This window comes from Diabrotica virgifera, chromosome 3, assembly GCF_917563875.1.
Source record: "Diabrotica virgifera virgifera chromosome 3, PGI_DIABVI_V3a".
NCBI lineage: Eukaryota > Metazoa > Arthropoda > Insecta > Coleoptera > Chrysomelidae > Diabrotica > Diabrotica virgifera.
This window is the reverse complement of record NC_065445.1, coordinates 208,107,440-208,134,776: the sequence shown is the minus strand read 5'-3', so window position 1 is coordinate 208,134,776 and position 27,337 is coordinate 208,107,440. Positions and strand designations below refer to the sequence as shown.

Here is a 27,337-nt window from a genome sequence, read left to right as displayed (position 1 = left end):
GTGTTGCTTGTCTTATTGTTGTTTTAATTAATTATATACGTTTACATCTATAAAATATTTATTTGTTTTTTCCATAGCACACTACTTTTCCTTAACCTCGTTTACCGGTGACAGTAACAATTATGTTTAAAATTTACACATTTCTTAAGACATCTCGAAATAGAAAAAAAGCATTGACATACGGTTTTCGGTATTATGTTGCTCATTTGGTCTAATTTCGTAATACACGGTTAAAAATGCATACTTGTATTTAATATTTTCCAAAGAAAACTAGATTTCTGGAAAATAATTAAATAACGCCCCCTAGCTTGCATATTACTTATTAGGCTATTTCGAAAATAAGACACTTACATTGACGAAAAAGAGCTGTTTTCAACAAGACCAAGTATGCAAAATTCGATTTAGCAAAACCGGACTTACAGCCATTTTTTCATAAGAAGGTTTCCACTCACGCCCACCTCTTATTTGCAAAGGTAAACTTAACCTTGTGAAATCAAATATGCGCAGAATTTTATGAAGAATACGATGATTGGATTTCCAGTGCCCTTTCATTAGGTAAATTTTGTAAAATTTTGATTTTTTAATTTTTGATATTTAAATACGCCCTCTAGCGGTGGACCTATAATTATGAAAATTATTTCCAAGCTTTTTCCGAGGTAACTTTTGCCAAAAATATTTTTTTCTGAAAGCTGTACTATAAACGGATCCTCAGATATGGCCGAGAGCCATTCTTATTGGGACACCTGGTACATTCCATGAGACAAGAAGATTTTTTGTCTTATTCAAAACTTAATAAAATTGTCAGTGATCCCAAACGAGACTGTGACAACCACAGTAGGTATTAAATTTCGGGATATACAGTATTTTAAATATAATAGCACCGAAGAGCTCTTTTCATTATTTTTTAAATCCACCTTGGATGAGGAATTTTCTTTCTGTCAGTGCATTTGTAAGATAATGTCCTCTGGTCCCCATCTTTTGACAGCAAACTTATATTATTTTGCAGTACAAATAACTGCACGAATATTAACATAAAAAAAATGGAAGATTTTAGAAACTCCTCTTGAATTTATTTCGATTCAGCGCTGCAGTATGAATCGAATACAGCGAAAAATAAAAGAAGAATAAAATATTCAATTTAGAGAAGCACCAGAGTTTTCTGAATTTCCTGATGATGATGATAATACAACATTATCCTCTGATAATGAATAAAATGTTATTCATACCAGTCTGGAAATAAACAGTTTAATTTTGAAATATGTACTTTTATTTAGAATAAAAACGGTATAAGTACATTTTTTTTTCAATAAAAAAAATTTTTTTTTCTACTTTTTTTTATTTTTACATTTGGAACCAAAAAATAAGCTCCTTACAAAATTTATGTAAGCATCATAGTTTACCTAAATTATTTTAGTAATTTACAGTGATGAAATAACTTTAAGTCCAATTATCTCAAAACAAGGTTCAATGGACTTATACCTTTTTTATTCCAAACCCTTCATATGTTAAATAAATAAAAACCAGTTTTAAGTCTAAAATATTTATTAAAATCTAAACGTTATTATCTGGCACAGATAAATCACAAAACCAAGATTCTTTGGTGTGCATAAATATTGTTTTAACGTTAGGTCCAATATTCATATAACATATTCTACTTTAAGGAATACAAAAAGCTAAATATTTTAAACGTAACTATATAACTCTATTATAATACAGCGAGAAAAATAAACTATATGTGTCTATATGAGGCAGTTTAACATTGATAACTACAAAAAATGGTGAGTTTATTATAATAGTATATGAGTTCTAGACCAATGAAGACGGGAATATACATTCAAATAAAAGGAAACGACATTTTTTGTCATAACTGAGATTATTCACAATTTTTAAAAATTATGCAATCAAGGTCTATAGTCTGTGTTTAAAACAGGAGGAGTAATTTAAATTTACCGCGCCGTAATACTTGTTTGCAAATGGTCCAACCTCAGGCAAGTTTACTCCACTGTTATGCAATTTTGACACTAATGACATTTACGAAATTTTGACAGTATTTTATAAGTTAATTAAGTTATATCAGCGATTTTTTTGTTTTCTGCGTTATTCCTTTAATTTTTAGAATTTTAGTCTGCTTTTATATAAAACACAGTTGTTGTTTTTAGAACTTTTTAGCGGCGTATTAGTATAATATATTTATGGATTACCGTCGAAGGCCGATAAGATCAACAAAAAAGATGTATTTGGTGATTTTTCTGGTGACTTTCTTGGGTGTGAATCTGTCTTTTTAGTTTACTCCTCTTGGTTTAAAAACAAAGCATGGATCAACTAAATAACCTATCGTTCGCACTATTATAACAAAAGGAGAAATATAAAATTAAAAAATTAATTTTCACATAATTTTACTATGGAATAAGATAATCATGCATAGTCTATTCCACGAATAAACGACTGTTTTGGGTTATCGCGACAAAGAATATTTTAGTGTGCAACATAAGAAGTACGAATGTAAATTGCTCTACTAATTATTCTAATAAACAACAATGTAATTTGCAATGTACTTTCGTTCTTCATATTTCGAAAAGTTAAATAATCGTTGTCGCGATCATCCAAAACAGTCGTATATTCGTGGAATAGGGTATATCAAAATCATTGTTAAAAAAAATGAAGAAAGTAAAGTGTAGATTCTTACTGATCAATACATATTACAGACTAATTATTAGCCACATAAAAACATATATTTCAGATATTTTTAAAACTTCATAATTTAAAATGTGATTTATGAAAATCTTGAAATTTTAAGACATCACAATCTTGATACAATGTTGAGACATGTTCTTTACCTAATTTTGTTATATATAATCTACATGGAAAAAGAAAATCATTCGATTTTTTTTGGTCCTTTGAGCCGGATTATAATTTCAGAATTAAATGACGTTAACAATATTCTGTTTATGTTGTATTAAGGAACGCTATATTATACAAAAAATTAAGCTTTTCAAATGTATTGTAAGCACAATGTTTCAAATAATGTTTGTAAAAGCACAATTAGTAAATAAAACATCAAACTTATAAAGCTCAGCAGAATTCTCAAAAATTAAATTTTTGTTAGTGCATTTCTTAAAAGTTAATTTTAATCAAACAAGCAAGCAATGTATGAGTTTGTTTTATTAGTAATATATTAGAGCCAATAGAACCTACAGATATGTCCATTGTGCACAGATTTATGTGCTTTCAGTCGAGAATGGGCTATGAATATCATGTAATACAGACTACAGTAAAAAACAAAAGCTGTAGCGAAATTGTGCAGATAGTTTTCAAAAGAAAGTTTAACTAAATTTGACATAGTAAGTTCCAATTTATTTTTTTTACTTCCGTCTCACACAAATTTGATCAAATATGTGTGTAACTTTTTAAGTATCGCTGGAATATATCATAATAAATGCATGTCGGATTAAAATATAAACAATAAAAAATAGATCTATGAACATAATAATATAAGGAAATACAAATATATACTATTCTAGATATTAAGATTGCCATATGGTGCTTATATATCGAAATGGATGGAAATAATTACAATGTGGGTATTGAGTGGTCCATCAAATCCTTCAGTAGTGAACCCTTCATTCTGAAAAAAAAAATAATGGTAAAAATAAGTAAACTTGAAACTGTCAGAAAGTTTATTTTATATTTTTTGTAATATCATGTTAAGAAAAATACAAAATATGTAGTGTAAATGTTAACAAGAATAAAAAACCACTAAACGCCGTAAAAATGAGTGGCGCATACAATATTCCAGCTACAAAAGATCTGATATGAATATTACGTGGCGCGAAAATGTATTTTCATTTTGATGCAAAACAAAATTCTAGTTTTATTTTAAAAGATTTTTTCATAATATTTGCCCAATTTGAAGTAAAACGCGCCACAAAAGAGTAACTTTGATACAGTTTGAATTTTGAAACTCTTTTGTGGCGCGTTTACTTCAAGTTTAGCAAATATGAAAAAATATTTTAAAATAAAACTAGAATTTTGTTTTGCATCAAAATGAAAATACATTTTCGCGCCACGAAATATTCATATCAGATCTTTTGCAGCTGGAATATTGTATGCGCCACTCATTTTTACGGCGTTTAGCGGTTTTTTATTCTTGTATCAGGAGTTTTTCAAAGTTATTTATAAATTAAATGTATAAAGTTAAATGCAATGTTTCTCGATGACACGTTAAGCTTTATAAATGGTCGCCTTTGTCGCATTATCTCCCAAATGATCTAGTGTCCATCGAATGTACTCTAGATTTTTTTTCTATTCGAAATAGATTGAAAAAAAATATTGGGATGGCCGGTAAATGAACTCGGATTGCCCGTTGCCAGATCAAATTAGCGTCGTGACCGCTACAACTGCATAAACCATTTAGGGAATAATCGTTAATTGGATTATACTTTTGTAGCTTAATAACTTCTAAACGGCTTAACCGATTTTGTTCACTAAACATGAGTTTGAAACGTATTGACAAGTAGTATCTTATGCATATAAGGTCAAGTATGATAACTGAAGCTATTACAGGAATTATTGAGCTTGAAAAACCGTTTTTCCCATAAGAAATAGATTTGATCATACTTATGAATCCTATAACTTAAAAATTCGAATTTTCCCGGATACAAGGTATACATCGTTAGATTCGTCTTGAGTCCTTCTACAAACGCTAAGTTATTGGCGTAATTCGTAGGTTGAAATTTTGAGTAATTGTCGAAAAACCAAAATTTTCAAAGTTTAGTTTTTCAGTTTTTCGGCTATACTGAGCCGTGTGTATGTCTGATCCTGACAGCTTAGACACCATTTGAAAGCTTAACTCGACGCTATTGATTTGGTGTATTTACTGTTCTCATGTCTCTTCTTGGACCGAAGATATATACCGCCAAAAAATATGCCGTTTTGTACCTACCAAGTCCTATAGCTGGCTTATGGGTAGTCAAAACCCACAAACTACACCGGTTCTGAATCGGCTCTCACCCCCTCTTCAAACACAGAAAAAAAATTCAGATCGGTTTAACTTTTCCACACACATACATACATGCATACATACATATCCACAAACATTTTCCCTTTTTAAATAAAAATTGACTCATATTTCTGAGCTCGGTAACTTTTGAACGGATTTTCAAAATTGGACATGCGTTGGAAAGGTAATGATCGCTTATATTAGAAGCCGCAAAGGTCGGAGTTAAATTTTCGAAGTTTTTGGAAGTTTTGGGGATGAGAACGAAAAACAGACCCTAAATAGGAAGGTCCGTAAAATCTACACCCTTGGACCAAAATGGATGGTTGACATATGAATGGGTGAGTCTTTTCCTGAACTTTAAGATGGGAGTTGGCCCAATTTTCAATTCATTCAGATTTAGAAAATCGAAAATTTCGTGTATATATAGTGTCGCGTGTAGGTGTGCGCCGCTGGCGAGAACTGCCGTTCTCTGGTAATAAAAAGAGGAGTTCGTCAGGGCTGTATACTTTCTCCAATATTATTTAATATATTCGAAACAATCTTTCAAAATGCCCTAAAAAATATCGAAGAAGGAATAAAAATTAACGGAGAATACGTAAAAAACTTAAGTAACGCAAACGACACCGTCATTATTGCGTATAATGCTGAGGGATTGCAACGACTTTTGAATGTCATAACCAGAGAGGGAAATAGCTTGGGGCTGAATATAAACCCAAACATATAAAAATATGAATATAAAACAAAAGTAATGGCTGTTACACGTGCACCAAATGCCGACATTAATATTCGTACTTATAACAGATAGAACCCGTACAAAGATTCCAGTATCTTGGTTGCTGGATAACAAACGATATTGACAACGAGGTCGAAATACCTGCTCGTATAGATAGACCGGGCAGTATCGTCGCCCCCGTTGGCGAAATTATTCAGATTCGATTTTTTTGCACAAACTTACTCAAAAAGAGGTTCTTATAACATATCCACAGAGTGCCGGGCAGTGCCGTGGTCGAAAAATTGTTTAACAATTTTTTTAAACAAATTCACAAAAATAATTTTTTCATTTAGAACAATATTTTTTTAGATAATTTGGGTCATTCTGAGCAAAAAAGATCTCGTCTCATTTTTCACTAAAATTGATTTTTGTCGAGTTATATGCGATTAAAAATTTGAAAAATGCGAAAATGGCCATTTTTAAGTCTTAATAACTCGATTAAAAATTATTATTATGAAATTCAAAAAGTGACCAAATCAAGTTTCAAAGCCATTCTTCGAGGTCCTGAAGAGATTTTTGTCATTATTTCTTCATTAAAATGCTGCTATGCTTTTTCTCATGAGCATTTTTCAGTGCGTCACAGTTTTTCGATTTCTTTCTAACGCATTAAATTGTATATGACAGAAACAAAGGCACGTCGGTGATTACTTTGGTAATTATTCTAGTTCGGTGATTATTCTAGTTGTCGATAGATGGTGCTATAATAGAAAAAAATTTATTTAATAATTATATAATAAATATCTACGAATATAATATGTACAATTTATAAGACTATACAAATCAAAGAAAATACCGTTTTATAAATGCAATAAAGACAATTGATTTGTTTTTATGCCCAATTGTAAATGAAATTTGACAACTGTCAGATTTAACTAAAATGTCAAGTTAGAATAAATGTTATAAATGTATATTATCACGGACTTACCTTTTTTTCTATCATTTGTGACGCACTGAAAAATCCTCATGAAAAGAACCATATGTTTAATTATTAACAATTAGCGCTATAGTCCAACTGTATCGTCGCCCCCGTTAGCGAAACTATTTCGATTAGATTTTTTTGCACAAACTTAATCAAAAAGAGGTCCTTATAACACATCCACAGGGTGCCGGACGGTGTCGTGGGGGAAAAATTGTTTAAACATTTTTTTTTAAACAAATTCACAAAAATAATTTTTTCATTACGAACCATTTTTTTTATATAATTTGGATAATTCTGAGCAAAAAGGTCTCTTGTGATTTTTCTCTAAAATTGATTGTTGTCGAGTTATATGGCCATTTTCGCATTTTTCAAATTTTAAATCGCGTATAACTGGACAACAATCAATTTTAGAGAAAAATCACAAGTGACCTTTTTTGCTCAGAATGTCCCAAATTATTTAAAAAAAATTGTTCGAAGTAAAAAAATTAATTTTGTAAAGGACATCGCACACATCTTATGGAAAATATAATGTCACTCAAATTCAATAAAATTTATACGATAAGATTCGTTTTAATATAACGATCAATTCTTATCATTGCGCCAACTCTTAATTATGATTAATTACGGCGCAAATTGCAATTAAAGTTTATCGAAATCACATTTTTGGAGTCCATAAAATGTTAGTTTACAATCATTATTGCTCTGAGTGCTATTCATAACAGCTTAAATCCCGCTGGACCTAAGCGGATTAGTGAAACTAATCCGCTGATTTATGGAGTACCGAAAATCTGGGTATTTTAAAATATTTTTTCTCTCTCTAACTTATGTACCTACCCATTTGATTTCAGATTTATTTATATCAATTTCTGCTCTTATTTTTGAAAATAGAGAGTTGGCGCAATGATAAGATTTGATCGTTAATTTAAAACGAATCTCTTGGTATAAATTTTATTGAATTTGAGTGACATTATATTTTCCATAAGATGTGTGCGATGTCCTTTGCTTAAAAAAATTGTTTAAACAATTTTTCGACCACGACACCGCTCGGCATCCTGTGTATATGTTATAAGGACCTCTTTTTGAATAAGTTTGTGCAAAAAAATCGAATCGGAATAATTTCGCTAGCGGGGGCGACGCGACGATACTACCCGGTCTAAGCGTATGTATGCTAGGTCCGCTTTTCAAAGAATGAAAAAATTCCTAATTAACTCTACCTTATCGTTAGAGATCCCATAACAATTCGTAAAAACATTCATTTATTCCATATTGCTATACACAGTGGAAACATGGACTCTTGGAATTACAAGTATGAGGCCTTTGAGATGTGGGATTTTCGAAGAATGCTGAACATCTCTTGGACAGAGCACGTGATCAACAACGAGGTGCTGAGAAGAATGTGGACTGAGGGAGAACTCCTAAATATTGTAAAAAACAGAAAAATCAGGAGTTATCTAGGACATACTTACAGACGAGAAAATTAAAACTTTCTACGGCGCATAATGGAAGGGAAAGTAAAAGGAAAAAGATGTTCAGGAAGAAGAAAATGCTCCAATCTTCAGTAATGGAGAAGGCACCTTAAGAAGAAGAATGTATAACATTACTATCGAAGCTTATAAGGTATAAGCTGGTTTATATAAAGTTGAAAATTATGTTACGATTAAGCTGTTGACTAATAAGCAGAAATGGCAATTGCAAAATCTAACCGGTAACATGGGTGATATAATATGAAGTGCCCTTCTATTCAATACGAAATGATAAGAAATGGAGTAAAATAAAACAATATAAAATGGTAGAAACAATTAAATCTGCAAGACATTTACGCCTATTTAATTGAACAGCCAATTCTTTCAAGATGATGATTTCGGTATCTAAAACAAGCCTGAGATACAAGTTTGAAGTAGATAATGTAATTACCGGAAGAATGTATAAGGAGGGAACTAAAGGAAAACTACAGAGGTATAAACTTATTAAATACTACCCTAAAACTTACACCTAAAACTTTATAAGAACTGGAAGACTCAAAAATTTAATACATCTTCTGTATAATAGAGAAGTCCCCTTCATCATCAGTGGCGTTACAGCTCTTTATGAGCCAAAGCCTTCTTAAGAACAATCCTCCATTCGCCCCTGTCTCTGGCAACTCTTCTCCATGCTCTAATTCCAATAGATTTCAAATCATTTTCTAGGTTGTCTTGGTACCTAAGTCTCCTCTTGTTCGTTGTCCTATCGGCACTCTTCGGTCAGAAACTTTTCTGACTATGGCATCTTCCTCTCGTCTGATTACATGACCTATCCATCTAAGGCGTGCTACCTTAATGAATTTTACAACGTCAGGTTCTCCAAAACTTCTATACAACTCAAAGTTGTAACGCCTACGCCACAAACCTTGTTCTTTTATGCCTCCATATATTCGTCTTAGTATTTTTCGCTCAAAACGTTTGAGCAGTTCTTAGTCATTCTTTGTAAGTGTAAGTTTTGTATACAGTCAGTTTAATTTTTCTAGGCATTTTTGAGGCCAGCTGTCTTCTTAAGCCATAGTAACACTTATTGACGAGCACTATTCTTCTTTTAATTTCTTCACTGGCATTGTTATCTTTAGTTAGCAGCGAGCCTAAGGTGTCTCTATATGAAGGTGTCGACACCTTCCAGTTCTAGGTCATCAATTATTATTCTTGTAGGTGTCGGGTTGCTTGACCTAGTGCAACACATATATTTGGTCTTTTGAACATTTATATTTAGTCCCATTCTCTGGCAGATGCTCTTAACGACCGAAATGTTTCAGTCAGAGATTCTGTGGACCTACCTATGATGTCTATGTCATGTGCGTATCCGACAATTTGTACTGATTTGTTAAAGATAGTACCATTCGTAGTAATCTGTGACTCTCGAATAATTTCTTCTAATGCCAGGTTAAATAAGAGACACGATAGTCCATCTAGTCTTATAGTCTTAGTCCATTTTTGCAATGGAAGGGTCTTGAGAGATCGTTTTGGATTTTTACCATGCTATCTGCACCTGTGAGTGTAAGTTCAGTTAATTGGACAAGATGAAACGGTATTCGAAATTCTACCATAGCAAGTAGAAATTTATTTCTATTAACGGAGTCGTATGCGGCTTTGAAGTGGTGTCGGCTCCGTGGTGTTGACGAGTTGTGTATGAACGAATATGTGGTGGGTGTCGACGCCGAACTCTAGGGTTTTTTCAAGGATCTGCCTCACTGCAAATATCTGGTTCGTTGTTGATTTATTAGGACGGAAACCGCACTGATATCCTTCCACTATTTGTTCGGCATAGGGGAGGAGTCTTTTGTACAATACGTTGGACAACACTTTATATGCCATATTGAGTAGAGTGATGCCTCTATAATTATCACACACCATCATGTCTCCCTTTTTGTGTAGAGGACACAGTACACCTAACTTCCAGTCTGTGGGTGTTTCTTTCTGTTGTCAGATTGCAGTTATCAGTTTATGCATGTGTTTCAGGAGGGTGTCGCCGCCGTTTTTGAAAAGTTCGGCAGGGAGATTATCCGAACCGGGGGCTTTATTATTTTTCAGTGTTACGATGGCTTATCTAATTTCTTCTTCGGTGAGGAGTGGTTGCCGATAATCTTCATTCATTTGAAACATGGGATCCTCAATCTCGCCTTCTTAATGATTACCACTAAGCAGAGAAGTCCCTTTAATATCATAAAAACTATTGGAAAAGTCATCCAAAACAACAAAAAATGTCGCAGTAGATGGACAACTTACAGAAGCAATAGACAGACAGCAGAATAAGACAGGGGACTCATTGAGCCCTATGCTCTTCAATTCAATCATGGATGAAACCATCAAAAACGTTAACAAAGGAAAAAGATACAGAAAGGGACACAGTCACTCTGTCTTCTGCCGTTGCCCATATCCTCACGAATAATTATTTTAAACTGTTTGTCCTTTGTCTAGTATCTGTTATTTGTATAATAGGGAACTTGCACATTTTTTTTTTCATAATAATGTTCAATTTTGTATAAAAATGAGATTTCCAAAATTTCACGCTTCAAAAACTCATAATAACTTAAGTACAAATTTAAAGTCTTCTGTATTTTAAAATAGTTCAAACGGCCTGTGACGTCACATAGTTTAACTATATGGTTCCGTTTATGGTTATATTTAGGTATATTCTTCTGGTTCTTCTTTACTTTATTGGCCTCCACCTACTTGGGTATTTGGCCAGCTCGTCGTCGCGAAATAAAGGAAAAATATTTATATTCTAATGACATTTATCGTATGTCATTGTAATAATATATACCAGTTTGTTGAGATTGGAGTTTGATATAGTTATTGAAGGAAAGGAAAGAAGGTTTACTATGGAAAATAAAACCGTTTTGTAAAAGTACAAATTTTCTGTAAATAGTTTAAACAATCAAAAACACTTGTAACGTCACATAACTGCATTTTCTACTGACGTTTATAATGTCTAATTTAAAATTATATACAATTTTGTTTAATTTGTTGGTTCAGAATGTAAACATATAGCCCGATGACGTCACGACGCGTTTTGGGCTGGCTGGTATTAATCGTCTTTAGGGGCCAAACGGAAAAGAAACAAAACTTTTTTTATCTTTGATACATGTTTTAAATTATGTTCTGTTGTGATTTATAACATTTTTTTCGAAGTTCTTCGAAGTTTTTCGAAGTAAAATTTTATGCAAGTTCCCTAATAGAGAGATTTTGCACCTCTTTAAATAACCGCTGATTTTGGCTCCGCTATGGTTAACTTTAAGCATAACAATTACGGCAACGTTAAAAAGCAGAGTTTTTGCAGCCTGTCAAGTAGGTTTTTCGTGTCTTCGTTATCGTTATTTAAACATAACCTCACTTAACAACGTTATTGTAATTTTAAGCATATACTTGAACAGTTTTTGATGTTTTAATTTATAGGTCATCAAAATTAGAATCTATGTAAATGTAATTTTACTGATTGTTTTAACATTCTGGCAACAAAGCAATTTAACCATTACTATAACGATAACGATAAGCACTACTTTAAACCTCCGTAAATTATGGAATCCCTTATGTTTAATAACGATAACGGATCATATATTCGCTACTGCGCAGACGTAGTATAACGATAACCATAACGGAATTGCAAAATAAGAGGTGCAAAATTTCTCTATTGTATGTGAATGGCTCTATAGGTGGATAACTGTAGAGACAGACAGACAGAGAAGAATGGAAAAGAATTGGGGAGGCCTATGTCCAAGGATGGTCCGAAAAAGGCTAATTAGATATATGTGAATGTGTACGAAATTATTAAATGTGCTGGATAGCCTCCTATTCTTTTGATGAAATGCCTCTGAAGATGCTCTAAGAGCGAAAGTACTTGGACAAGATTTAATAAATAACTCTGCTGGATATCTGCCTTTTATTTCCGTAAAATTCATATATTCGAGCATTCAACTGAATCTTAATATGATAAAGTATAAAAACTATGATGCACGATACAAAACTGGATAAAACAATGAAGCGATAAAAAATTATGTACTGATATTTAAATGGAAGAGCATATTTCAGCGTACGATCGACAATAACACAATATAACGTGTTACTAATTTTTAAAAACGTTGAAAGAAGTAAGGGGAAACAAAAAAGGCGTAATAGCAGGTGGGCTGAAAAGTTCGTAGACTGACATATAGATGGCACTACTGGTATTAAATAGTATTAAATAGTCAGCCCTAACCTTCAAAAGACACGTGTATAAATTTGACAGCTGGCGAACTATTAGTTTATGAGATACATATAGCATTTTGAGTGAAGCAACTTTGTGTTAGTTTAAAAAAATTGATAAAAAGGAAAAAAGTTTAAACGAGGCGAAATGAGCACCGAGGACGATGCAGGCAGTAAAATTTCGTTCTAACTCGTGAAAAAAAAATGGACATAAAGACAAGAGGCCTGAAAAGTACTCAAAATTAGGCGAAAAAGGCTCTTTATTGGCGACTGATTCATCCTCTGCTTTTGGTTCTTTACGTGTCATATCAGAATTATCCGACGTTCGCGATGACCATAGCAAAGGCTTCTCTATCTTCTGCAATATGGAATCCTGCATTTGATATCTGAGTCCATTCACGCATGTTTTTTAACCAAGAAACTTGTTTTCTTCCTACACTTCTACGACCATCTATTTTGCCTTAAAGGATCAGTTGTAGTATTATATATCTATTTCCGCTCAATATATGTCCCAGATAAAACATTTTCCGGTGCATCACAGTCTTTAGCAGTTCTCCCAAAGAGGCTGTTAACGACGAACATCAAAAAAAGTCCACAAATTAATTTTGGATGACCGTAAAGTGAAGTTGTACGAGGTAGCTGAGACTCTAGAGATATCAAAGGAACGTGTTGGATATATTGTGCATGAAAATTTGGGCATGCGAAGGCCCTGTGCAAAGTGGGTGCCGCGGGAGCTCACAATCGATCACAAACAACAACAAATTGATGATCCTGAGAAGTGTTTGAAGCTGTTCAATCGAAATAAAACCGAATTTTTGCGTCGATGTTACAATGGATGAAACATGGCTCCATCATTTCACAACGGAGTCCAATCGATAATCAGCCAGTGGACTGCACGTGATGAACCGACTCCAAATACAGTAGAACCTCGATTATCCGTCACGGCACCGGACCAAGGGTATGACGGATAATCGAAAAGACGGTTAACAGAACATTAAAAAAAATTAAACATTCATAGTACAACTTTAAAATTTCATTTGTATGTTTTGTTTGACAATATAAGAGGGATTTGTGTTCGTACAATCGAATTAATTTAAAATATTCTGAAATCTTTGTTTGTTTTACTTTTGCTTCACATTTTGCGACGGCTGAATTTCTTAATCGGCATAAGATCATGCAATCTACTTTATTGGCTTCTTCTTGTCGAGAATACCACTCGATGAATTATTTCGTCTGCGATGCAGATTCTCTAGGTTATTGACGCAAATCTTTGTCAGTTACAATAGGTTCATCAACATATCGATGGTGTAAAGGCCAAAGGGCCTAACCCCCAATTTATGAATTTTACAGGAGGCTTATAAAACTGAATTACTTGTACTATGTAGCTAGTTACAATATTCTCAGTTACATGTTCTATGATAGCTACATAGAACAATGAATATGGAATATTGAAACTAGCGACATAGTACAATTAATTCAGTTTTATAAGCCTCCTGTAAAATTTATAAATTGAGGGTTACGCCCTTTGGCCTTTACACCATCGATATCTACAATCAAACTCCAAGTCTGTGTCAGCTTCTGAATCTGTTTAGTCCGCCTTTGTTGCCCTTTCAACGATTTCTTTATCTATCAGCAATGGATAGCGGTTTGGGTCCTCATCACAAATCAAATTAACTTTTTTTTTTATTTTTTTACATTAAAATTTTTGCTTCTGTAGTCAATACAACGTCTGTATGTACCCTGACGGTTAACAGAGGTAACGGTTAATGGAGAGACGGATAATCGAGGTTCCACTGTAGTCTAGTCGCAACATAGGGAGTCCCGTGGACAATTAGTTCGCCGCGATTTGATGGTGGTATTATAGGTTTTTTGGGTCGCTGAATCCAATGGAAGTGGTCTGGAAGGCCAAATGTGGTGCGTTTAATTGTTATTAACCAATTATGGTAAAATTAGGTGTTTTTCGAGAATTATTAAAAGCCCTGTAAATAAATTGATAGTGTTAAGGTATTCTCTGGTGTATTTTTGGTCGCTGAATCGAATGCGACTAGTCGCGATTAATCAAAATGTGTTTTTATTTTGGTAATAACAAAATAATTGTTTATTCGCCGAAAAACATCTACAGCAAGTTTGTAGTCTTTTTCATAGTATTTTTATACGCTAAATCGATTGTCACTAGTCGTGATAGCTTAAACCACGTTCCGACTTTGTTATTAATAAATTATTGCAAAAATAACGGTTTATAGTACTTTACTCACGGTTTTTGCTCTAAATTTTAAAAAACCACTTGGAATGACATGAAATTTGGCATGCACGTAGCTAACATGTCAAACAAAACAAGTGATATTGTACCGATGTCTGCTTTTACCTTGGGGGTGAGTTTCACCCCGATTCGGAGGGTGAAAGAAGAAACCTTTAAAATAAGTCTGGAATTGAATAAACTGATTAATTCTAAGCAACGTTTGTTCCATACAGTTTTTTCACTAAGTCAATACTTTTCGAGTTATTTGCGAGTGAATATATTCATTTTTTAACAAAACGACCAAAACTCGAAAAGTATTGACTTAGTGAAAAAACTGCATAGATAGAATATACAACAAAAGTGACTTATTTTAAAGGTTTCTTTTTTCACCCCCAAAAAGGTGTGAAACTCACCCCCCTCCCCCCCCCCCAGGGTAAAAGCAGGACATCGGCACAATATCACTTGTTTTGTTCGACATGTTAGCTACGTGTATGCCAAATTTCATGTCAATCCAAGTGGCTTTTTAAAATTCAGAGTAAAAACCGTGAGTGAACGTACTATAAACCGTTATTTTTGCAATAATTTATTAATAACAGTCGGAACGTGGTATAAGCTATCACGACTAGCGGCAATCGATTTAGCGTATAAAAATACTATGAAAAAGACTACAAACTTGCTGAAGATAGCGCATTTCGAGCTTTTCGGCGAATAAACTATTATTTTGTTATTAACAAAATAAGAACATATTTTGAGTAATCGCGACTAAAGTGCATTCATATAGCAAATTCCCAACTATAAACAAACGCACGTGTTACTATTCGCCCTTTAATTCTTCAAGAGGCTATTAAATGTAATTTATTGTCCTAAACCAGGCGGATTCTCATTTTACAGGTCCAAACTTGTCAGTCCTCAAATTCAAATCGTATGTAATGTGTTAGTTTTTAAGATAATATTATTTTGTGTTATATGTATTTTATAATAGTTATTGTTGAGTTATTAATTAATACCGGTCGTGTTTTATAGTTTTTTTATAAGTTTTATAGTGTGCAGTCTATTTAATGACCTTTTAATATACATAAACAAAGTATTTATTGTTCAAAAGTAAAAATAGCTTGTGGTAATCACTTTTAGAACGGTAAGAAAACCCAAAATTTTAATTTATTGATGTTTCAAACAGTTTTATTTCCTTTTCTGGACATGAAAAATATACAGAATGCAGTTTCATAATAGTCCATTCACTCACGGTAAAATATATGATACACCTCAGTTCAGTACGACCCTGTTTAGCTTCCATGTGCGTTTGTTTACAGTTGGGAATCTGTAAAATGAATACAGTTTAGTCACATTCGATTCAGCGACCAAAAATACACCAGAGAAGACCTTAACACTATCAATTTATTTACAGGGCTTCTAATAATTCCTGAAAAACACCTAATTTTTCCATAATTTGTTAATAACAATTAAACGCACCACATTTGGGCTTCCAGACCACTTCCATTAGATTCAGCGATCCGAAAAACCTATAATACCACCATCAAATCGCGACGAACTAAAAGTGTCCACGGGACCCCCTATGTTGCGACTAGACTAAAATCGTGGAAAGACACAACAGTCGGCTGGCAAGGTTATGTTAGGGCATCAGTATTTTGGGATGCGCTTGGATTGTGTTATTGAAGCGTTTGAAGGAAGAAATAGAGAAAAAACGGCCAGATTTGAAGAAAAAGAAAGTGCTATTTCGTCAAGACAACGCACCGTGTCACAAATAAATGAAAACGATGGCAAAATTTCATGAATTGGGCTTCGAATTGCTTCCGCAGCCACCATATTCACCAGATATGACTCCCAGCGACTACCATCTGCTCGCTGACATCAAGCGAATTCTCGATGGAAAGAAATTTAGCACCAATGAAGAAGTAATTGCCGAAACTGAGACTTATTTAGAGGCTAACGACAAATTGTATTATAAAAATGGTATTGAAAAGTTGTATAGCTGCCAATAATAATCGTTGTATCGCACTCGAAGGTAAGTATATTGAGAAATAAAATAAAATTTTACCAAAAATTTTTTTCTATATTGGCCTACGAACTTTTTTAGCCCAACGAGTAGAAGATATTAAAAAATGCATTTTAGTAAAAAAGGGAACTGAAAATCATTACGACTGTGAGCCAAAAACATAAGTCAACTTCGATTTGAAGTTCCATTCTCAACAAAAAACGGAACTCTAAGAATTCTGCAATTCTGCCCTACACGTTTTCGTGGCGGTATTTCACGCCATCACTTTAAAGGGTTACAACCTTTTACTTGTATGTAAATGCCACTTTACTCTAAAATTAAAATATAAAAGGACCATTTAATAGAAAAACAATAAGTTCTTACTTTTTAAATAAAAAAAGAACTTAACAAAGTCAGCTGTACGTATTCAAAGATTTGACATCAGCTACCCCTCATACGAGTACACCTTTAAGAGCATTCAAATAACTGTATAACACTTGATGGGTGTTACTTGATCGATTCGATCGTTACTTGATGGAAGTTCATTTTATCTAACAATAAAACACTGAAAACGTTTGTTTTCTATACTTCCACAAAATTTATTATAACTATAGGCCAGGGTAATAAGACAAAAATATACCCTGTTCGTGACACTTCAGCCGCCAGGGTACTGAAGCGTTTTTTCGACAGGTAATACCTATAGGAACAAATTATAACTATTTCCTGCGTAGGATCTGGCGGCCATTTTTATTTATAAACAATTAACTGTCAAAAAATGGCATTTTCCCCTTTTCTTTCAAATCAACGGAAAACAGTGAAACTTATGATTTTTTTAGTACAAATATCTTCGAGATTATGGAAAAAGCTTTAAAATGACGTATTACAAAGTTTGATATACTAATTTATTGTTAATATGATTGCGAAAGAAGGTCGGAATTGCAAAAAAAAATATTTTCTCAATAATTGTAAAACTTAGAGTACAGCTTTGAAATTTTTGTCAAATGAGGGTTCTTTGGTGCTTGATATGTGATAAAAATTTCAAAGCGATTCATTCAATTTTTTAAACTTTATTCAAATTGTTTATCCCAGAGACATTTTTTTGCAATAACATAAGTCAGAAAAAAATGACCTTAGAACCATTCCACAGGTGTCAAATGAAAGAGCATGAGCTACATTTTCAACATGGTTTAAAAAAGTGAATAAAAAATGCATTTATTAGTAATAAATAATTATGCAAAAGTATCGTCAATTTTTCTTTATTAACTTTTTGAATAACTTTTTCCAAAAAAATTAACTTTTTTACCCTGTTTTAAGTGACAACTACCAAGTAATGTCCAAGTAATGTTATCTATATCATAATTGATAAAAAATTGTAATAAATATGTATAATTTCTTATATAACAAAATAAAAAGTTTATAAGGAAAGATTTACGATACTTTTGCATAATTATTTATTACTAATAAATGCATTTTTTTATTCACAACAAAGTTGAAAATATAGCTCATGCTCTTTCATTTGACACCTGTGGAATGGTTCTAACGTCATTTTCTTCTGACTTATGTTATTGCAAAAAAATGCTCTCTGGGATAAACAATTTGAATAAAATTTAAACAATCGAATGAATCGCTTTGAAATTTTTATCACATATTAAGCACCAAAGAACCCTTATTTGACAAAAATTTCAAAGCTTTACACTAATTTTAACAAGTTATTGCGAAAATAATTTTTTTTGCAATTCCTACCTTTTTTCGCAATTATATTAACAATAAATGAGTATATCAAACTTTGTAATACGTCATTTTAAAGCTTTTCCATAATCTCTAAGATATTTGTACTAAAAAAACCATAAGTTTCCCTGTTTTCCACTGATTTGAAAAAAAGTGAAAAATGCCATTTTTTGGCACTTAATTATTGTTTATAAATAAAAATGGCCGCCAGATCCTACGCAGGATATAGTTACAATTTGCTCTTATAGGTATTACCTGCCGAAAAAACGGTTCAGTACCCTGGCTGTTCAAGTGTCATGGAAAAAAACCTTATTACCCTGGACTACTATGTGACTACAGCTGTTTCGGCAGAGTGCCTTTCTCAAGTGATTTAGTTTACTGTGTGTTTGCCTTTTTAAAGTCTTTAACTGAAGAGTTTGAGGAGTGGGGAGCTGTCTGTCTCGAGTTGGTCATTCAGAATTATATCTTTATTTTTTAATTTATTAATTTCCATAGATTCTAATAAAGATAGCTTAAGGCCTTTATTTTTAATGCGCAGAATTTGAAACTCTTCATTAAAAGAATGATTAATATCTAGAAGGTGAAGTGCGTATGAAGAAAACAACTACAGAGTGGTGTCTAAAAACTAACTTGTGGTGACTGTCCGAAAACTTACATCGGTCAAACTGGCAGAACCTTTGACAAACGGATAGCAGAACACAAAAGGGCTTTCAACAATAGAAAAACAGACACTTCTACATACGCACTTCACCTTCTAGATTCTAGATCATAATCATTCTTTTAATGAAGAGTTTCAAATTCGGCACATTCAAAATAAAGGCCTTAAGCTATCTTTATTAGAATCTATAGAAATGATTAAATTAAATAATAGAGATATAATTCTGAATGACCAATTCGAGATAAACAGGTCCCCACTCCTCAACCTCTTCAGTTAAAGACTTTAAAAAGGCAAACACATAGTAAACTAAATCACTTGAGAAAGGCACTCTGCGGAAACAGCTGTAGTCACATAGTTATAATAAATTTTGTGGAAGTATAGAAAACAAACGTTTTCAGTGTTTTATTGTTAGATTGGTGGGATACGTTTAGGGAGGATATGTATGTATATGCAGGGAATTGATATTAGTATAACCCACGATAGAAAAAGTATTGAGAAATGTAATGAGGGAACCTTATGTTGTATTAGAATTATTTTTATATAATTACCTAACGTCCACGTCCTTTGTTGAGTGTTAGGGGAGTTTAAACGTACGGAGTCACATATCCGAATGATAAATGAAATGACCAATTCGAGATAAACAGGTCCCCACTCCTCAACCTCTTCAGTTAAAGACTTTAAAAAGGCAAACACATAGTAAACTAAATCACTTGAGAAAGGCACTCTGCGGAAACAGCTGTAGTCACATAGTTATAATAAATTTTGTGGAAGTATAGAAAACAAACGTTTTCAGTGTTTTATTGTTAGATTGGTGGGATACGTTTAGGGAGGATATGTATGTATATGCAGGGAATTGATATTAGTATAACCCACGATAGAAAAAGTATTGAGAAATGTAATGAGGGAACCTTATGTTGTATTAGAATTATTTTTATATAATTACCTAACGTCCACGTCCTTTGTTGAGTGTTAGGGGAGTTTAAACGTACGGAGTCACATATCCGAATGATATAGAGGTGCACGTCAAGAGAGAGTTCACTGTTATAGTGACTAATATGAAATTCTTAAATAGAACAGTCATGTCATTTGCTGGTTTCAGGCCATATTCACATAGTAGTCATTTCGAATACTTTCCTCTACTTACAAGTTCGTACATATTTTATAATGTAATTAAAATGGTTCCTTTATTTTAGAATTTTTGAAGTTATACTTCTTTAGGCACAAGGGGAAATTTTTATTTTGTTAAGCGCATGCGCACACAGACAGTATGGTATGAAACGTTATGAGGGATCTGATTGGGTGTTAAAATCATCTGTCAATAATTGTTCAAATGGAGATTCTGGATAAACAAAATGTTGTGTATATTAGTTTTTATTGTTGTGAGGACAGTGACAAAAAGCAAGTTCATAATTGTAGTGACTTTTTAAACAGTTTTTAAAAGCAACAGGTACGTACCTTATTGTAAATGTTTCATCATCATCATCATTTGGCTCTACAACTCTATGTGAGTCTTGGCCGCGTTTACTATTTCCCTCCATTGTTGTCGGTCCTGAGCAGCTATTTCCCATTGCTGTACTCCCATTTTGCGTAGATCGCTGGCTACTGCGTCCTTCCATCTCTTTCTTGGGCGACCAACTGACCTTTTTCCATCGGGCCTTTCCCAGAATGTGGCGTTTAGAAGTCTTTCGTCACTTGATCTTAGTACGTGACCCGCCCATCGTATTCTGTTTGATTTAATGTAGCGTACTATGTTTCCATCTCCGTATATTGTCTGGAGTTCATCATTGTGTCTTCTTCTCCATTCTCCTGTTGTCTCTTCTCTGCAAGGTCCATAGATAGTCCGCAGTATCTTTCTTTCAAGTACCAGTAATTTTGTTGTTTCCCGCTGATTCAGAGTCCAGGTTTCGCTTCCGTACGTTATTGTGGGACGAATGATTGTCTTATATACTCTTATTTTTGTTGGTCTTGAGAGTATTTTTGATTTAAGTAGGGTCCTTAACGAGTAATATGCCTTGTTTCCTGCAATAATCCTGGCTGCCACGTCCTTTTCATAGTTATTTTCAGATGTTATGATCGCTCCCAAGTACTTAAATTCTTTGACGACTTCTAAATTGTATTCATTAATTGTTACGTTTTGTCTAACCCTTGGTCTTGGGTTCTTCGTAACCACCATGTACTTGGTCTTGTCCTCGTTGACCTTAAGACCAACTTCCTTGGCTCCGTTCTCGAATAGGGTGAAAACTTCTTTTGCATCTCTGGTGGATTGTGCAATTGTGTCCACGTCATCGGCAAAGGCTAATAGTATTTTTGATCCTTGGGCGGCAAATCCGTTTGTCAGTTGTGGCTGAGCTTTCCTTACTGCATGTTCCAGTGCGAAGTTAAACAGCAGGGGGGCGAGAGGATCTCCTTGTCTAAGTCCTGTGTCAATGAGGAATTCCTCCGACGTGTTGCTGCCAACTCTGATTCGTGCGGAAGCGTTCTCCGTGCTCACCTTTGCTAATCGTACCAGTTTTCCAGGTACTCCCATTTCTATCATAGTCTCCCACAATGCTTCTCTGCTAACAGAATCGTAAGCTTGTTTGAAGTCCACGAAGATTTGGTGTACATCGCGGTTGAATTCCCAGTTTTTTTCCAACACCTGGCGTAGGACGAAGATCTGGTCTATAGTCGACCTTCCCGGTCTGAATCCGCTTTGGTAGTCGCCTATTATTTCCTCTGCGTATGGAGTTAATCTTCTAAACAGTATTATGGATATAATCTTGTATGTTGTATTAATTAACGATATTCCTCTATAGTTCCGACATATTTGTTTGTCTGCCTTCTTGTGAATAGGTATTATATGGCTTTCATGCCAGTGTTTCGGTATTTCTTCTCTTTCCCAGACTTCTCTTAAAAGATGATATATCTCAAGATGTAGTTTGTCTCCCCCTTTTTTTAGTAGTTCCGCCTGTATGCCGTCTGGGCCTGGGGCTTTATGGTTTTTTAGGGACGAAATTGCGGACTTTACTTCAGCTAGTGTGGGCCCTGGTATTTCAGGTTCGGCTAACTGGTACTGTCTTTGTTGCCCTGTCGTTGTGGGGTTTTCTGTATTTAAGAGTTGCTCAAAATACTTTCTCCGTTGGCGGCTTATCTTTTCGTCGTCAGTGAGCAATTGTCCTGCATCGTCTTTTATAAATCTTGGGCTGTTGATCGTGTTGCCCGTCATTGTTTTTATGTCCCTATAAAACTGTCTAGACTGACCGGTTCTATGTTCCTCCTCGAGTTGCTGTATTCGTGCTTCTAGGTACTGTTTCTTTTTTCTTCTCAAAAGTCTTCTCGTTTGAGTCCTTATTCTATTGTAGTCTTCCCTGTTCTCTTCTGTAGGTCGCGTTAGTAGCTCCAGCCTCTTGATTGCTTTCTGCTGTAAGCTTTGTTCGCACTCCTGGTCAAACCACTGGTTTTTCTTCTTGTTATTCTTTTGTTTCCCTATCGTTTCCGCTGCGGCGCTTTCTATGGCGTTTGTTCTATTTTGCAATTTCTGGTCTATGGTCAATTCTGGTGTTAATGTCTCTTCTTCTTCCATTGTCTGCAATTTATTTTGGATCAGTGACTGATATTGGCGTTCATTATCAGGTAGATCGAGCCTTGAAATGTCCCATCTGTTTCCTTGTTGGCGTTGCTTTGGATGTCTCGTGTTTAGCCTTGTTCTCATTTTTATTCTGACCAGGAAGTGGTCAGAGTCACTTTTTGCTCCCCTTAAACTGTGTGCGCCGATGATATTGCTAGAGTGTCTTCCGTCGATGAGCACGTGGTCTATCTGGTTTCGTGTGATTCCGTCATTTGACACCCAGGTTACTTTATGTATATTTTTCCTTTGGAACTGTGTAGTTTTCACTACCATATTGTTGGCTACAGCGAACTCTGCCAATCTTGATCCGTTATCATTGGTGTTATCGTGTAAGCTATGTGTACCGATCACCGCTCTAAGATGGTCCTCTTTACCTAGTTTGGCATTGAAGTCTCCCAGTATGATTTTGACGTCGTGTCTGGGTGCCATTCTGTACTGTTGTTCTAGAATTTCATAAAATTCCTCCTTGTCGTCTTCATTTGCTTCTTCAGTTGGTGCGTGGGTTGAGAAGAGGGTTAGGTTAAACCATTTTCCTTTAAGCCTTAGAGAACACATGCGCTTGTTGATTGGTTTGAAATCAATTATGGCAGACTTGAGTTTTCCGTTAACTACAAACCCACATCCAAATTCGTGCCTTTCCTCTTCTCCTGACCAGAAAACCAGGAAATTTTCCATTTGCAGGCTTCCCGATCCTGTCCATCTCATTTCCTGGATCGCTGTTACGTCCATCTTATATTTTTGAAGCTGTTTTATGGCATGTGTTGCAATTCCGGGCCTGAACCAGATTAGCACGTTCCATGTGCCTAAAAGAATGTCCTTATTTCGTAGCTTGGGTCTAATCCGTGTTTCATGTCTATTCCGAGGCAATAGTATTCGATTCGTAGCGTCTTTCTTTTTCCTTGTATGGGTTGCTGATCCATAGCAAAACCCCCTTTTCGGAGGACCATTTCTCCCTTCCTCGTCAGCCCTGACCCTGCCTTCCACTGGGGTTGGTTACCCAATCTCCAACAGGGTTGCTCAGGTTCTCCGGGGTTCACCCGTGCAGCCTAAGCCACACTTCGTGGAGGTGAGGATAGGAATTGAATAGGAGAGGCTAGAGATGCTAACTGGAAACAGCATCATGTATTGCGCTTCACTACCCCATTTGTAAATGTTTCAGTATTGTAATAAAAAATTACAAATTAGGTAAATACCTATTTGGTAAATGTACCTACCTAGCTAGTAGGTAATGCTTTGATTTACATAATTTTATTACCAACAAAAATCTCCATCTAATATACTGCTTTTTTAGTCTATAATTTGTCGTATTTTAATTCCACATGTCTCGGTAATTAAATTCTGCGTGGGGTGAGTTCAAAATAATCTAAACCTGATAGACGCAGGTTCAATTCCCAATGCAAATTTTTATTTTTTTTTTTATACATTTTATGATTGTAAGTATATTTATTACCTATATGTTTTTTTAGAAAATACGTATTTAATTAAAATTTTCTCAACAATTGTTCAGAAATAATTTCTTTGGTTTCATTTTTCAATGTGTTTGCGTGTTTTATTCTTTTATTTTTTTAATTTTTCGTATTGTTTTAATAAAAATTTTTAAAAGTAACGTATTAAAATTAGTTTAATATTTAAATAAAATATAAATAAACTGTTTAATTGATTTCGTTGAAATCATATAATAGAAGTATAACTTCTTACGTGCGTACAAAGTACACACACATTCTTTTTAAAAAACAACATATTTCAGTCATCAAATCGTAAAAATCTATTTAAAAAAAACCTATACTTACGATTTGATCATATGGTCGTATAAGAAACTCGGAATAACGGTGATAGTAACGACGGGTCCAGCTTTCTGAATGATGTTAGTAATTTCCTTGTCTTTCAGTCCTACAACATTTTGTCCATCCACTTCCAATAGCTGATGTTCGATCAGAACACCGTTCCTAGCGGCCGAAGAGTCCTTAACAATTGTGATAATTTTACCGTTCTTGTATTGGAATCCTATACAACCCACGCTGTCTTTGTGTAAAGTGATAGTTCTTTCGAAGGGCCTGTCTCTGACAACTACGTTGATACCGTTCACGGGGCTCTTCTTGAACATAGCGTGGACCTAAAAAGTAATTTTGATTCATTGAAACAAAACATACAATAATCTTTTGTCCATAAATCATTATAATAATTTGTTCCTAACGTTCAAATTCAACAACAAAATGTACTTTTGGAGTAGGTATGACACAGTAAAGAGACATTATAAGTTTTAACAAGGTACTGAAAGTGATTTTGTACAGTTTTCCTTTAGCCCACCGTAATTTGAAAGAAGAAGATATGGAAGAATTGAAATTTCTGCGTCTAATCATTCGCCAGTGTTATAAAATTTAATCATATTTCATTTTCCTACTTAATTGACAATTTCGGCGTCTAATCATTCGCCAGTGTCACAAAATTTAATCATATTTCATTGGTTTATTCGATTATTTCATTGTTTGATTACATATATTTAAGGTCAGTGTCTAATCATTCACTTGTGGCGCCTAAGTTTCCAATTGGTTATTTTTTTTTGTTGTTACTTTTTAACTTACTACCTACTTCGTTTTGTATAATATCAATCCTTCATATTTTGACAATTCTGCATTTAATTTGGTTTGTCAAGACTATCTGACATTTACGTGAGGTTTACGCGACATTTCTCTTTATAGAATTATTGTCATATTTTATTTTCTTCTTTTTTACTTCAATATAAGTCACAATGTCCGAAACTGAAAATCATAGTCAAGTTTCTAACGTTGAGAGGTACAAGAGAAAGAGAGCAGGACTTAAATCTAAATTGACAATTTTTAAAAATTATATCACAGATGTAGAGTCAAATATTTCCAACGATGATATGATTATAATATTCCGTCTGAGGAAATCAAATTAAGGTTAAACAAAGCTGTAAAGCTGTAGATAATTTCGATGAAGTTCAATCTGAAATTGAATGTCAAGTGAACGATTTAGAGGAGGAAGCGTCCCAAAGAGAGCTCTTCGAAAAAGATTATTTCTCTATTGTTACTAAAACACGATCGCTACTATCAAAGTTTAATCCCAGTGAAGTTATGCATAACGTTAATTCAGAAAACGATGTTCAATCCCAAGCAGGTCCTTCTAGTCGACCTTGTAGAATATATTGGAAACTCGAGAAATGGTTACAGTATCGAGATTCATTTCAGTCAATAATCTTGGATAATTCAGATATAAATCCTATTCAAAAATTCCACTACTTGAAATCCTCTCTTAGCGGTGTTGCCGAAAAGGTCATTAGTGGTTTGCCAGTGTCTTCGGATAATTTCTCAGTCGCGTGGCAAATGCTATGAGAAAGATTTGCAAACAAAGATTTATTAATATACAATCACACTAAGTGTCTTTTTTCTCTCCCAAAAATCACAAAGCCATCTGCATCAAGCATCAGGCAATTAATAGATGAACTTCAAGGTAATTTAAGATCACTTAAATCATTGGACCAACCAGTTGATATTTGGGATACTCTACTTATATTTATTATAATAGGAAAACTTGATTCCTACACCATACAGGAGTGGGAATCTAAGAAACCTCCAAACGCAACGTTAGAGGATCCTATTAATTTTCTAAAAAGTAAGGCTGACGTTTTGGAAAAAATTGATGTTAACCTTGGACATTATAATAAAGAGCGATTCAGTTCCAATACGAAATCCCCGAGAACTCTAGTAGCCACTCAAACTTCTTGTGCTTTCTGCAAATCCATCAATCATAAAATAAGTCTGTGTCCCGATTTCAATCATTTAAGTATTTCTAATCGGGCCGAAAATGTTAAAAAGCTTAAATTTTGTTTCAATTGTCTACATTCAGGCCATATTAATATAAATTGTAAGTACGGAAAGTGTACTAAATGTGGTAAAAAGCATAACTCTCTCTTGCATATCAATGTTGACAACTCGGATAATTTAACTTCATATTCCAATCAAGTGCAGTCATCTTCGAATATTCAATTTGATTCGACTATACACAATACTCAAACTCCATCTAACTGTGTCCCAGAATACAAGTCTGTTCTGTTATCAACAGTTCTAGTAAATGTTTCTGACAGCGCAGGAGTTGCGCACAAATGTCGTGCCCTCCTGGATAGTGCCTCACAATCAAATTATATTGTATCTAATTTTTTTGATAAATTGGGAATAGCAAAAAATTATTTGAATGTATCAGTATCTGGTTTTGGTTAAGTTTCCTAGAATTTAAAATACAATTGCAATTTAACAATTGCTTCTTGTTAGTCCTCGTTCAAAAGTTCTATGAATTGTCTAATTACTAAATCAATATGTGATCAGCTCCCTGGTTGTAATGTTGATATATCTTTCTTAGGAATTCCTTCTAATATTCAGCTATCTGACCCTAACTTTCATATTAACTCACCAACAGATCTGTTAATTGGAGCAGGTCTTTAATTGATAGTTTTACCTTTTTCAAGATAGTCAATTAAAATTATGTCTTTGCAGTCCCAAAACACAGTGGTCATGACTGTTCCGACTCATTGATAGTCACAACATTTTTCCAAACAGTTGAAAAAAAAAAACATAAAATACCACGTTCTCACTTGGCAAGTATGAATAACAAGTACAGATCATCCCAAACCCTTTTTTCAGTGCGTCACAGATTATCGAATTCTCTCTAATGCATTACAGTTAGAAGTGACAGAAAA

General features: G+C 34.0%; 1 protein-coding gene across 1 annotated transcript in view; it reads right to left on the bottom strand.

Annotated features, from left to right (window-relative positions):
- Window positions 1-1,524: 1,524 nt before the first annotated feature.
- The window catches only part of LOC126881519 (syntenin-1-like), an 83,431-nt gene continuing 57,618 nt past the window's right edge, over window positions 1,525-27,337 (bottom strand). The window contains exons 4-5 of the mRNA XM_050645821.1: window positions 24,414-24,736; window positions 1,525-3,625 (exon numbers count right to left, since the gene is read on the bottom strand). Coding sequence (XP_050501778.1) covers window positions 3,571-3,625; window positions 24,414-24,736 — 378 coding nt within the window. The 3' untranslated portion in view covers window positions 1,525-3,570. The remainder of the gene's footprint in view (window positions 3,626-24,413; window positions 24,737-27,337) is intronic.